The 13,934-nt window shown below is 36.7% G+C and overlaps 1 protein-coding gene across 1 annotated transcript in view; it reads right to left on the bottom strand.

The window, feature by feature from the left end:
- Nucleotides 1-13,910, bottom strand: part of TMF1 (TATA element modulatory factor 1) — a gene marked incomplete in the record, with an annotated part of 25,362 nt that extends 11,452 nt beyond the window's left edge. The window contains 7 exon segments of the mRNA XM_029287265.1: nucleotides 1-141; nucleotides 4,519-4,661; nucleotides 4,840-4,945; nucleotides 6,205-6,331; nucleotides 6,811-6,914; nucleotides 8,067-9,283; nucleotides 13,629-13,910. Of these exon segments, the coding sequence (XP_029143098.1) occupies nucleotides 1-141; nucleotides 4,519-4,661; nucleotides 4,840-4,945; nucleotides 6,205-6,331; nucleotides 6,811-6,914; nucleotides 8,067-9,283; nucleotides 13,629-13,788 (1,998 nt within the window).
- Between the last annotated feature and the right edge of the window lie 24 nt (nucleotides 13,911-13,934).

Raw genomic sequence — 13,934 nt, 5'->3', positions numbered from 1 at the left:
TGCACTTCTGTTTTTTTCTTCAAGATCTTCAAGATCTACTTGAAGTCTTGTAACATCCTTCACTTGGCATTCAACAACGCTATTTAGCTGCTTTATGTTCTCTCTATGTTGTTTTTCAATTTCTTCTTTACCATCCAATACCTGCAATATAGAAAAGCTATAACCATCTAATTTATAGTTTTTAATTTATAAAGCAATTTAAATTACTTTATGCATGAAATGACCTTCAAGAACACTTTTTATTTTTGTCAGAATTCAAAAACATACTTTAAAACATAAGCCGTGAAAACAAAAACAGTCAAGTATTTAATTATTGTATAAAATATTGTAGTTATGACAAAAGCAGAAGATAGCTTTGCTGCAGTGGTGTGCTTCCATGCCTTTATGTTTAACTTTTTTTTTTAAAAAAGGGCACATTAAAAAGTGCAAGTATTTCCAAAGATTTATTTTATATGTCAGTAAAAAGTAAAAACAACTCAGTCAGTTAAGCATGTATTGATTTATCAATTTATTTAACCCCATTCAAATTTAGACATTTTCATGAAAAAGAAAAATCTTTTGTTTTGAATTTAGATAGAACAAAAGCACTCAAATTATTTCAAATGTTCTGCAAAAGAGAATAATGGGAGCCTGAAATAAATCACCATTGGCATCTTTTACTCTAGTCTAGAGTGACCCATAACAATAAGAAATACGATAGCTCACGTTGAATGTGTCTACACCCAACCTATAAAAAGATTGCCTTCAAAATTATTTAAAATAAAACATTGAAAAGGTAAAAAAAAATATCTCCCATTTGAAAATATGGAAGCCAGAGAAAATCACTTTTTGCAGTGCAACTGTCACACCAAACCCAATAAGAAGTAAACAATGTTAGCTGGATTTATGTCAAGTAAGATAAAAGTTAGTCTTTTTATTAATTTTGCCTATTAATTTCCTGGCCAAACGTAACCTGACTAAAATCACTAGTATTATTAAAGAGGAGAGTTGCACAAACTTATCATTTTACAGAATCATAGTATCAGGAAGTTTGGAAACTGCTGTATTAAACTATTACGTTCTGTAGTAAATCCCGGATTTGTCTGCCCACACTGCTTGAAACATAAAAGTCTATACAAGGAAGCTGGAGCTAGCCAGTGTTTCTCAACCTTGACAATTTTAAATCATGTGGACTTCAACTCCCAGAATTCCGCAGCCAGCATTGCTGGCTGTGGAATTCTGGGAGTTGAAGTCCACATGCCTTAAAATTGTCAAAGTTGAGAAACACTGAGCTAGGCCATAATAGTTCTGAAATTAACAACATTGCATTTCAGTACGTTTCCTTTTGGAAGCTGCTTTCAGCCTTATGAGATAGATTACAAAAATAAAATAATCAGCCCAGGAAGAATGAGTGCAGTCTAAAAATCTAAAAATTAATCCAACCTGTTTCAGATGCTGCAACTCTTCTTCTAATTCCTTAATTTTCTTACTCTGCTTTGTATTGGTATTTTCTCTTTCCTTCTCCTTGGCTCTTAATTTCTTAATAATGTTAGAATTTTGTAGCTGCTGTTTTGAAAGCTTTTCTCCTGGAAAGAAATATGGATCTAATGAGTTAATGCTAGGCATATCTAATAAAGAAATATAACATTTTACATTCTGGTGCACCACTCAAATTATCCAAGCAGTTGAACACGTTTATTACAAGTAATAATATTACAATTTGCTTTAACTAAGTTCTGTTTTAAAATATTACTTCATACTCACCTTCTTCTAGTAATCCTTTAATTTGTTCATCTTTCTCCTTTAGTATTTCTACTGTTTCATTGCTGTTCAACCTAGTTGCTAGATCTTCTTTGAGAGTCTTTATTTCCTAAAATAAAAACAATTCATTCACACATTATTTGTACATATTAAACATGACTTGAAAAAAGAAAGTGTCATCTACAGGGCCCATGAAGTAGGGCCTCCCCAGTTGATCTTCTCCCTTACTGGAACAGTCATTCCTCAGTTTTCTAAAAGCTACTAAGAGCTGGCTTTTCTGGCATGCCTTTGGAGTCCCAGATGTTGTCTTTGATCCCATCTGTGGGGAGGGGGATTGTTACATAAGTTGTTAGCGGTATCTGGCATATTTCTTATATTGTTTATAATACAATTGTGTAGTTTTATATCCAATTATTGTATTGTACTGAGTGGCATGGTAACCTAGTGGTGAAGACGCTCGCCTCCCATTTGGAAGGTTGAGAGTTCGATCCTAGGTAGTGGCAGAGGTTTCTCTCCTAGGGCACAAGGAGAAAATACCTACTGTGAACTCTGCAGAGGTGTCAGGAGGGACATCCGGCCAGTTAACACTCAGATCCATACAGTCGCCCTGACTGTACCCCAAATTAAGGGATTACAGGGATAACATTATCCTGGGACATGTATATTCGCCTTCATTCGTGATTACAGGATCATAAAAAAGGAGTTTTATTGTATTGGGTATGCATAAGCTCAGAATAAAGTTATGATTGGAGCAGCATTGAAATCAAGTAAAAAATATAAAATGAGTAAAAAATAAAAATTCAGACAAACTAGAACAAATTCATAGAAGAGGACCAGAAATTAAATCCTAGGAAGGGAGACTGAAGGAACAAACTACACTGAGCCTCGAGAAGAAAAGAGAACATATATGATACCACTCTTTAAATACCTGAAAGAATAAACAAATTTAAGCCCTATTCTGCATCACCACAGAAGGCAGGACATGAAGTAATTATAGGAAGAAATTCTGGATAAGTTTAGGAAAATATTCCAAATAAAGAACACAGTTCAATAATGGAGCCAACTAATAACATGTTCATCTCTATTTCTGAACTTAGCGAATTGTTAGATTTGATGACTTAAATGATCTCTTCTAGGTCTATGATTTTCCCCTTGAGATGTATGAAATATTTTAAATTCTACTGAAACTTGAAATATTTCCGTAATCATGTCAGAATACTTCCAGGGAGGTCTGATCAACCAATACTGCACACATCTTTTTTCCACCAAACATCACATTTCTCCAGCCTTATAGTTATTTCACCACATTTATGGTGGAAAAACTTTTACGATATGGATCGGAGATTAACACCTGTCACTCATAAACAAAGAGCAATTACCTTTTTAGCTGTATCTCTTTCTTTGCATGCTAACTGAACTTTTTTTTCAGCATCTGCTATTCGTTGAGCAAATTCTTCCTTAAGAGATGAAATACTACTATTCTCTTCTTTCATTTTGAAGATTTCACTAAACATAAAATAATTAAATAATTTATGTGTGTATTGGCATACATTTGAAATCTCTGTAGTAACACATATATAAAACAAGAGCTCACAAAATGCTTTTTTTTTAGTTGTCTAGTTGAAGGTACTAAAACAAGTAACAAAGTCAACTGAGTATCACCCACTGAAGAGAACAAACTCGGTGGCTCACACAGTCCCATTTTTCTGTCATATTTCTTTTTTAATGATTATTGTGCCAAGTTCTTATCAAATTCCTTGACACAGTTCATATAGTATAAATTAGGTAGTATCCGAGGCCAACTGTGGCTATGCTGGTGTTGCATTATGTATCTATTTATCCTTATTAAAACAGAGTCCAATCAATTCTGTATTATTTATGTTAATTCATTCAAACTGTGTTCAAGATTGTAAATGAGCAGTTATAATAAATTAAATTTCAATTACAAAGTCATTTATGCAAAATGCATCAAAATTTCTTCACCAGACAAAGGGATCACAATATTTTAACATGCTCTGAATGGGAAACTTACTCTTTAAGGTTATCACAGGTTTCTTCTAAGTGTGCCTTTTCTTTACTAACATTTAGTAGACGTGCTTCCCTCACCTCTAGTTTTTCCGTCAGTGAATCAATAATCTGTAGATTATAGACAAAAGCGATATAACTATTAAAAATAAAGTCTTTGGGGGCTTTAACGTAGAAATAAAACCCAGAAGTCTTCTCAAAAATTTCCTTTAATGACACAAAGAAATTTAAAAGCTATAACTATTTGGGAGCTTTCCAAAGGATATTAATTTTTTATTCAGAACAAACAACTGATCAGTATACATAGAATTATGCAGTGATCTAGTTTTGCTAAAGTCCAGNAGCGACGAGTCGCTCCCATCACCGCCCGCGCGGCCGCATTCTGGACCAACTGGAGCCTCCGAGTGCTCCTCAAGGGGAGCCCCATGTAGAGAGCATTACAGTAGTCCAGGCGGGAGGTGACAAGAGCATGAGTGACTGTGCGCAAGGCATCCCGGTCTAGAAAAGGCCGCAACTGGTGCACCAGGCGTACCCGGTAAAAAATCCCGGATTTGTCTGCCTATACTGCTTGAAACATAAAAGTCTATACAAGGAAGCTGGAGCTAGACCATAATAGTTCTGAAATTAACAACATTGCATTTCAGTACGTTTCCTTTTGGAAGCTGCTTTCAGCCTTATGAGATAAATTACAAAAATAAAATAATCAGCCCAGGAAGAATGAGTGCAGTCTAAAAATCTAAAAATTAATCCAACCTGTTTCAGATGCTGCAACTCTTCTTCTAATTCCTTAATTTTCTTACTCTGCTTTGTATTGGTATTTTCTCTTTCCTTCTCCTTGGCTCTTAATTTCTTAATAATGTTAGAATTTTGTAGCTGCTGTTTTGAAAGCTTTTCTCCTGGAAAGAAATATGGATCTAATGAGTTAATGCTAGGCATATCTAATAAAGAAATATAACATTTTACATTCTGGTGCACCACTCAAATTATCCAAGCAGTTGAACACGTTTATTACAAGTAATAATATTACAATTTGCTTTAACTAAGTTCTATTTTAAAATATTACTTCATACTCACCTTCTTCTAGTAATCCTTTAATTTGTTCATCTTTCTCCTTTAGTATTTCTACTGTTTCATTGCTGTTCAACCTAGTTGCTAGATCTTCTTTGAGAGTCTTTATTTCCTAAAATAAAGACAATTCATTCACATTATTTGTACATATTAAACATGACTTGAAAAAAGAAAGTGTCATCTACAGGGCCCATGAAGTAGGGCCTCCCCAGCTGATGTTCTCCCTTACTGGAACAGTCATTCCTCAGTTTTCTAAAAGCTACTAAGAGCTGGCTTTTCTGGCATGCCTTTGGAGTCCCAGATGTTGTCTTTGATCCCATCTGTGGGGAGGGGGATTGTTACATAGGTTGTTAGCGGTATCTGGCATATTTCCTATATTGTTTATAATACAATTGTGTAGTTTTATATCTAATTATTGTATTGTACTGAATGGCATGGTAACCTAGTGGTGAAGACGCTCGCCTCCCATTCGGAAGGTTGAGAGTTCGATCCTAGGTAGTGGCAGAGGTTTCTCTCCTAGGGCACAAGGAGAAAATACCTACTGTGAACTCTGCAGAGGTGTCAGGAAGGACATCCGGCCAGTTAACACTCAGATCCATACAGTCGCCCTGACTGTACCCCGAATTAAGGGATTACAGGGATAACATTATCCTGGGACATGTATATTCGCCTTCATTCGTGATTATAGGATCATAAAAAGGCAGTTTTATTGTATTGGGTATGCATAAGCTCAGAATAAAATTATGATTGGAGCAGCATTAAAAGTAAAATATAAAATGAGTAAAAAATAAAAATTCAGACAAACTAGAACAAATTCATAGAAGAGGACCAGAAATGAAATCCTAGGAAGAGAGACTGAAGGAACAAAGTACACTGAGCCTCGAGAAGAAAGGAGAACAGATATGATACCACTCTTTAAGTACCTGAAAGAATAAACAAATTTAAGCCCTATTTTGCATCACCACAGAAGGCAGGACATGAAGTAATTATAGGAAGAAATTCTGGCTAAGTTTAGGAAAATATTCCAAATAAAGAACACAGTTCAATAATGGAGCCAACTAATAACATGTTCATCTCTATTTCTGAACTTAGCAAATTGTTAGATTTGATGACTTAAATGATCTCTTCTAGGTCTATGATTTTCCCCTTGAGATGTATGCAATATTTTAAATTCTACTGAAACTTGAAATATTTCCGTAATCATGTCAGAATACTTCCAGGGAGGTCTGATCAACCAATACTGCACACATCTTTTTTCCACCAAACATCACATTTCTCCAGCCTTATAGATATTTCACATTTATGGTGAAAAAACGTTTACGATATGGATCAGAGATTAACACCTCTCACTCATAAACAAAGAGCAATTACCTTTTTAGCTGTATCTCTTTCTTTGCATGCTAACTGAACTTTTTTTTCTGCATCTGCTATTCGTTGAGCAAATTCTTCCTTAAGAGATGAAATACTACTATTCTCTTCTTTCATTTTGAAGATTTCACTAAACATAAAATAATTAAATAATTTATGTGTGTATTGGCATACATTTGAAATCTCTGTAGTAACACATATATAAAACAGGAGCTCACAAAATGCTTTTTTTAGTTGTCTAGTTGAAGGTACTAAAACAAGTGGCTCACACAGTCCCATTTTTCTGTCATATTTCTTCTTTAATGATTATTGAGCCAAGTTCTTATCAAATTCCTTGACACAGTTCATATAGTATAAATTAGGTAGTATCCGAGGCCAACTGTGGCTATGCTGGTGTTGCATTATGTATCTATTTATCCTTATTAAAATAGAGTCCAATCAATTCTGTATTGTTTATGTTAATTCATTCAAACTGTGTTCAAGATTTTAAATGAGCAGTTATAATAAATTAAATTTCAATTACAAAGTCATTTATGCAAAATGCATCAAAATTTCTTCACCAGACAAAGGGATCACAATATTTTAACATGCTCTGAATGGGAAACTTACTCTTTAAGGTTATCACAGGTTTCTTCTAAGTGTGCCTTTTCTTTACTAACACTTAGTAGACGTGCTTCCCTCACCTCTAGTTTTTCCGTCAGTGAATCAATAATCTGTAGATTATAGACAAAAGTGATATAACTGTTAAAAATAAAGTCTTTGGGGGCTTTAACGTAGAAATAAAACCCAGAAGTCTTCTCAAAAATTTCCTTTAATGACACAAAGAAATTTAAAAGCTATAACTATTTGGGAGCTTTCCAAAGGATATTAATTTTTTATTCAGAACAAACAACTGATCAGTATACATAGAATTATGCAGTGATCTAGTTTTGCTAAAGTCCAGAGACTCAAATTCAAGCCTCACTCAGCTCTAAAGCCCACTGGAAACTCGAAACCTATCACTTTTTTGACACAATAACTTATTCCATAAAATTCAGGTTCTTGAATAAAATGTGTGGCATAGAATACTTTGTTGAAGAAGTTATTCTCTCCATTGTAAAATTATAACTATTTTAACGGAACAATTTTCTAGGATATAAAATTTGGCTTGGAATTTAACAAATATACCTCAGCAAATCCAAAGCAAATATACATTTTACACCGATGATTTCGTTCACAGAATTGAATGCACATATGAATTGGAGACACAGAAATTATTTTACAATATTCATTCTGCATATGATCCTTGCTTAACAACCATTCACTCAGCAACCATTTGTACTTACTATGGTGCTGAACAAGTGGTACTTAGGACCCAGCCTCCTACTTACAACAATTACAGAGTCATGTGATTGCAATCAGGGCACTTGGTGATAAGACTTCCAAATAAATTGTTGCAGAGTTCTGGGGTTACGTGATCACCATTTGCAACCTACACTGCCAGCTTCTAACAAGCAAAGTTAATGGAAAAAGTGACATGACATCACGCTTAAGGATGGTACAACCTTCACTGCTGGCTTCCAACAAGCAAAGTCAATGGGGAAGCTGGTAGGAAATTGCAATTGGTCACCATGTGACATCCTTAATAAGGGTAGAGGATCCGATTAACAATGGCAATCAGATGTGATCGAAATTCTGATCCCAATTGCCATCATTAAGTGAGGGCAAAAAGAGGAGAGGTACGTAAAAAATAAATAAAAAGCAAATAAAACAGAAACCAAATCAAAACAGGTCTGGGCAGAAGAATGCCACACCACTTTCTATTGGAGAAACATGACACAACCCATCTTAAGAGAACAAAAATAAAAAATAAAAATAAGTATTACCTTGCAAAGCTCTTGTTTTTCACATTGTACAGCAGACAGTTTTTCATTTGAGAGCTGAAGTACCACTTTCCCTTCCTTCTGACTTTGTTCTTCATCAGTCTGCACTGAAATAGCCAAGACATCGGGCTGTTCAGAGTTAACAGGGGTTGCACTTCGCCCGCTCTCTTCCATCTCCATTTCTTCCATGGGAACGACAAGATTTTCAGTTAGGATTTCATCAGACATGCTTTTTATAGGTTCAGTCTCATCGCTTTTTGGAGATGGAGAGTTGGCAGCGATAGAAGTTGAGACACCCCCCCTACCTGATAATTCATCATCTGAGTTTATTTCACTTATGCTACGACTGTCTAAAGACTGTACACTAAAGGAGTCTATTCTTTCAAAAGCATCAGAGGAACAGCAACTCTCCGTCAGCTTATTGAAGTCTTCTAGATGATTGTATTCCGTACAACCAGATGCTGTCAGAAGCTGGAAGGAGGTTTGCATCAGATGGAGACTGGCTTTTGAATCAGCTCCTTCTTGCCTTGAACTAACTGAGCTCTCACTTATAACACTTTCATGGTCCAAAACTTCAATATCACTAGTTGTAGATGTCCCTGAGGAGAAAGTGCTAATTGGAGGTGAAGGGGTATTGCTTTGCCTGTCTTCACTTTTCCGCTCTTTAGTGTCCAAACTTGAATTTTTTGTGTCTGCTGGCGGCACTTGTGTAGAGATATCATTCTCATGACCAGATCTATCAATCCTTGAATCTGACTTCACAACAGAAGTGGATTCTGCTACTGTGATGTTCTGAGAAGATGCTTCTTCACCAGTGCTTGTACTATTGTTTCCATCACAGCTGATGGTGAGATTAGGTACTGAATTGTTTTCCCCTAAGTTTTCCGGATCATCGTTAAAGCTTTTCAATTCTACAGAAAAGTCTTTCGTTTCCATTTCTGACAGGTCAACATGCAGGGGTTCCTGCAGTGTGCTTTTTATTTCTTCTTTGGGATGCTGCGATTTGGCAGGTGGCTTAGATACCACTGGGCTTTGCTGTATGCTCTGGACACCGGTTGGTGGGAGAAAGGCACTAAAAAAAGTTTCTGATTCATCTACCACAGTTCTCTGAACTGGTTTGGTAATGGCTGCAGGAGATGATATTGGCTGACTTTGGGTTTCTACAGTTGTATTGGTCCCCCAAGAAGTATCCCATCTTCCACCTGTTAGAGAACTTTCTCCTATTACAAATGAGAAAAAAGAGAAATCAAAGGTAAACAATTAAACATATATGTAATATATTAAGAATTACATAACAACCCAGATCAGTTATATATCAGTTATATTTAATATATAGCATATATATATTAACTAGAGCAATGATCATACGCCCATAAGATTTCTACCTTTCTGTACCTCTAGGGCAGGGCTTTTCAACCTTTTCACCCACTGTACCATTTTTAGGATATGGCAGTATCTGAGTACCACCAGTCACCTAGCAAGGTGTCAAAAACTTGATGACCCCCCCCCCAAAAAAGGGAAAAAAGTGATGAAGTACAGGTAGTCCTCGACTTACAACAGTTCGCTTAATGACTGTTTGAAGTTACAATGGCACTGAAAAGAGTGCCCCCCAAGCTACAGCCGAGCAAGACACCTGCCTGCCCACCCGGCGGCGCTCTTCCTCCCGTCCGAGGTTTCCATTGTTGTGAGCATTTCTGTTGAGGATTGGCAGCGGGGGTGGGGCGGGGGGTATTTGGTTTTTATTCCCCCCGTCTGTTGGGTGGTTGCAGCAGGTTTTGGTCACTTCACATGACCCTGGGACACTGTGACCGTCATAAATATGAATCAGTTGCCAAGCATCTGAATGTAAATCACAAGACCCTGGAGATGCTGCAACATTCCAGCTGATCGGCGCTTCTTCTGGGCTCAGCAGAAGCACCAGGATCAGCGCCAAGCTCCAGCTGGACCCTGGCGCTGATCCTGGCGCTTCCGCTGAGCCCTGACAGCCCTGCAGCTCCAGCCATCTCTCGCTCAGGCTTGTGCGGTGCTGCCACCGGTTCAGCTCATTCCCCTCCCCCACTACCACTTTTCTAGGATGGTCGCGTACCACCTGCCAGGTGCCAATGTACCAAAGGTGGTACCCGTACCACTGGTTGAAAAGCCCTGCTCTAGGGCACTAGCCATGATTCCTCAAAAATACCTTTATTTATGCATAGACCAATACAAAGGTGGGAGAAAAGTTGCAGGTATTAGCTACAGCAGGTCCAAGCATAATAATAAATTTTCTTTCCTGAAGTTCTCTTCAATTAAAAATTAGAACCTCCTGCTTCCATTTTTAACTGACTGCATTTCAAAGATTATGTTAGAATCTAAATAATTTGGAATTAAATATAGATCACTGAAATTAAATCTCTAGATGACGAATAGCCTTTTAAATCAGAACAAATTAAAATCAGCCAAAGTTTGTATCTTACACATAGTAGTAAACGTGATCAAATAAAAACTGAAGTAAAAAATGGTAACCTCCTTCTCTTAATCATAGTAGAAAGGGATCCAACGTTTGTTTTCTTAATAGTAAACCCTAATTTTTAGTCCATATAATTTAAATTTTTGTTAATATATATTCACTGCTACTCTCAGACTTTTAAGCTCCCTGACAAATCAGACATGCTCATGTTCTTTCTCATATTTCTGCTTAATCATTTATATAAGTATCGCTTGAGTGTACAAGTTTTCAGTACCGAGAGTTATAATGCTATTTATATTTTATATATTTATATTTCTCCAATATGATTCTGCATTTTAGCGTTTTTAAACATTTATTTATATATTTAATAAACATAAAAACAAATTAATCAACTCTGAATATTATTCTTTCCTGGAATGTTGTAATATAAATGCAGTACAAAAAATATTGCAGTAAATCTACTGTCTACTGAACCATTGCTACAGAAACAGCCGTCCTCTCTATCATAATGCTATTCTGTCAGTGCTTAGGAAGCTTTGCATTGATCATATAAGGCAGTGATGGCGAACCTTTTAGAGACCGAGTGCCCAAACTGCAACCCAAAACCCACTTATGCATCGTCGGGTGCCAGGTGGGTGTGGCCCATTGGCTGGGTGTGGCCCATTGGGTGGGCGTGGCTACGGTGATATCGGCAGACTGGGTGGGACTAAAAAGTTCAATCAATCAATTCCAACTTTGCAAGATCTTTTTTTTTCCTGCAAGAAGTTGAAATTGACTGATTGATTGAACCTTTTTTTTTTTTTGCACACGGCAGTGGAGGCCTAAAGCGAAAAAGTTTTATAAAACCCAGCTGAAGGCCTAGACTGGGGCAACGGCCCGTGTGCCCACAGAGAGGGCTCTGAGTGCCGCCTCTGGCACCCGTGCCATAGGTTCGCCATCACTGATATAAGGTCTTCAAAAAGAACTATCTCAGGAAGCATAGCCACAGAATAGTCTCACACATATATATTCAGCAGTTATTGGTAATTTTAAGAATCACAAGAACCATGTGTCTAAAAGACTGACACAGTCTATTTATAAAGAAAATTGCAGAAAATTTACATTGGACAAAGTTATATTTTGAGAGGTTCAAAATGATCATTGAACCAACAGAATCAGATGCATATGTATGCAAGAAACAATATCCATGTTAAATAAGGAATTTTTAATGATGTATCATTTGAAGAAATATGTTATTCAGGATATGGTTTAATAAATTTTTGCAGTGTATTACACTATTTTTTCATAAGTTGTATTTATATACTTTGCATTTTTAACACTTTTCAAATTCTTCTTCACAAATATACTCGAGTGTTATTAAAAGATCTTTGGGTAACTACATTATGGATTGTTTACCTTCTTTCTAAATATGTTACATATTTTAAATGAAGTTTAAGGCAGAATATATATCTGGACATTCAAAGCCCCCAAAATCATTATGTCCTAGGACCTAGCTGAAAGGCTTTTCCTCAGGAGGATGTTATATTATATTCCTTACATAGCCTTGGAATGGGAATAGCAATATCATAAGCCTATATAATGATTTCTTATGCAATTTAGTCAAGTAGATTATGACAATTTAGGAGACATCAAAGTATTTATATGCAAAACTACTAAGTCTTAGAGCATAATTCAAATAAACTAATGTCCTTAGAAAAAAGTTATCAAAAATAATTCATGTTTTTGTTTTCTTTTGTGAAAAACTGTTCTTTAATCTATCTGCTCATATAGTTGATTGCATTGTAATTGAATGAATAAAGGAGAGAGAAATGGATATAACAAACTATTTCATTTTTAGTTCATTGTGCTACAAATACAATTAGAACAGTTGCTAAATTGGTTTGGTTTGGTCTCTCAACATTTCAATATGATAGTATTCTATATAACCTATTAACTTTGCCATGGCAAACTACAATTGAGAAAAACAAGTTCAATGCTCCACTGGGATAGAGTAATTATATTATTACAGATAGTGTAGTTACAAAACCACAATATAATCTTTATACTTAAGTTATTCAGTACATCACCATGATCTTCTGTAAGCCAAGAAAGCTGTAAATAAAACCGTATTACAATGGTCATAATATGTAACTAAAGGAAATAAAGTATGGAATCACCAAAAAAAAATGAGAACAGGAAATATAGAACACACAACTGCAGTATATCAGTTCACAAACATGACATGTGATATTTTTTAAGTATCTGAACTGGTATCTCTCTAATTCCAGCATGACAGGATTTCTTGGAAATAAAGATGAAGTGTGTAAAACGAACAGAAGTGAGTGACTTAGAAATACCAGGACATATCTAAGGAAAATTTGAAATGTAACTTTATTCCCAGCTTCCTGGAAGTGAAAATCATTCATCTTAATGGGTACATTTTGGTACATATTTACAGAATTATTTTATAGGTTTTAGCCATGCATTGTCTTGTTGGTTTTAACCATTAAATATATTTTTTAGAGTCTCTTTTTTCTCCTGGTGTTCTTTACTTTTGTACTCTACTATGGATCCTCCCAGGAGTCATGGGTATGTCTTTTATGTTATTTTTAATATATATACATATACATATACATATACATATACATACATGCATACATACATACATACATACATACATACATACATATATATATATATATATATATATATATATATATATATATTTCCCCAATCTCCATTTAACATCTGTCCCGTTCCAAGAACACATACAGAAATGTGCAGATGTTATGTTCAACGTGCAGAATCCTATTACAGAACGGATGTTATTATAACCGCTTACTTTCTGCACAATCTTCTTTACGTTTAGTCCAGAGCTTTATTATTATTACTCAAAGAGCTTTTTCAACAAGCCAGCCTTGGGCAAGAGGGCAGACCTCACCGAGTTGACACCACTGAAGAAACAAACAAAATACAGGAATGCCCCCAAAGGAGGCGTGCAGGAAGGCATGGGAGGCGCGTTAAGCGAAGGGCGCCGATGTTTATGTGGTGTGCGCTCCCTCAAGGTAGAGACGGGAAGGGGTAACCTCTCTTCAGCGCTGGCCCAGCTTGATCTCTCCTCCTCCCCCGCGGTCACCTACCTGCCTCTCCTACGCGGGACAGGGCAGCTCTGGCAGGGCCCCCTTCGCTCTCCTCCTCCTCCTCGCCTTGGATATCCAGCACTCGGTCGATGGACTTCTGCGCCTGCGACAGAGCCTGCTTGGCGAAGGTCGAGAGGTGCGAGGCGTTGAACCAACTCATTTTCCTCCGCTCAAGCCCGACCGGCTCCCTCCGCTCCGCCCTTCCTCGCTTCTCTCAGCGGCATCCAGATCTGTATTTCTCGCCCCGCCGTCCGCCGTCGGCCATGACGGAACTACCAACCCGGATATGGCACGCGCCAGGCGGAT

Source organism: Protobothrops mucrosquamatus, unplaced genomic scaffold (assembly GCF_001527695.2).
Source record: "Protobothrops mucrosquamatus isolate PMUCROS unplaced genomic scaffold, P.Mucros_1.0 scaffold_279, whole genome shotgun sequence".
Classification (NCBI taxonomy): Eukaryota; Metazoa; Chordata; class Lepidosauria; order Squamata; family Viperidae; genus Protobothrops; species Protobothrops mucrosquamatus.
Note: the sequence above shows the minus strand (reverse complement) of the source record. Positions and strands in the feature narration are given on the sequence as shown.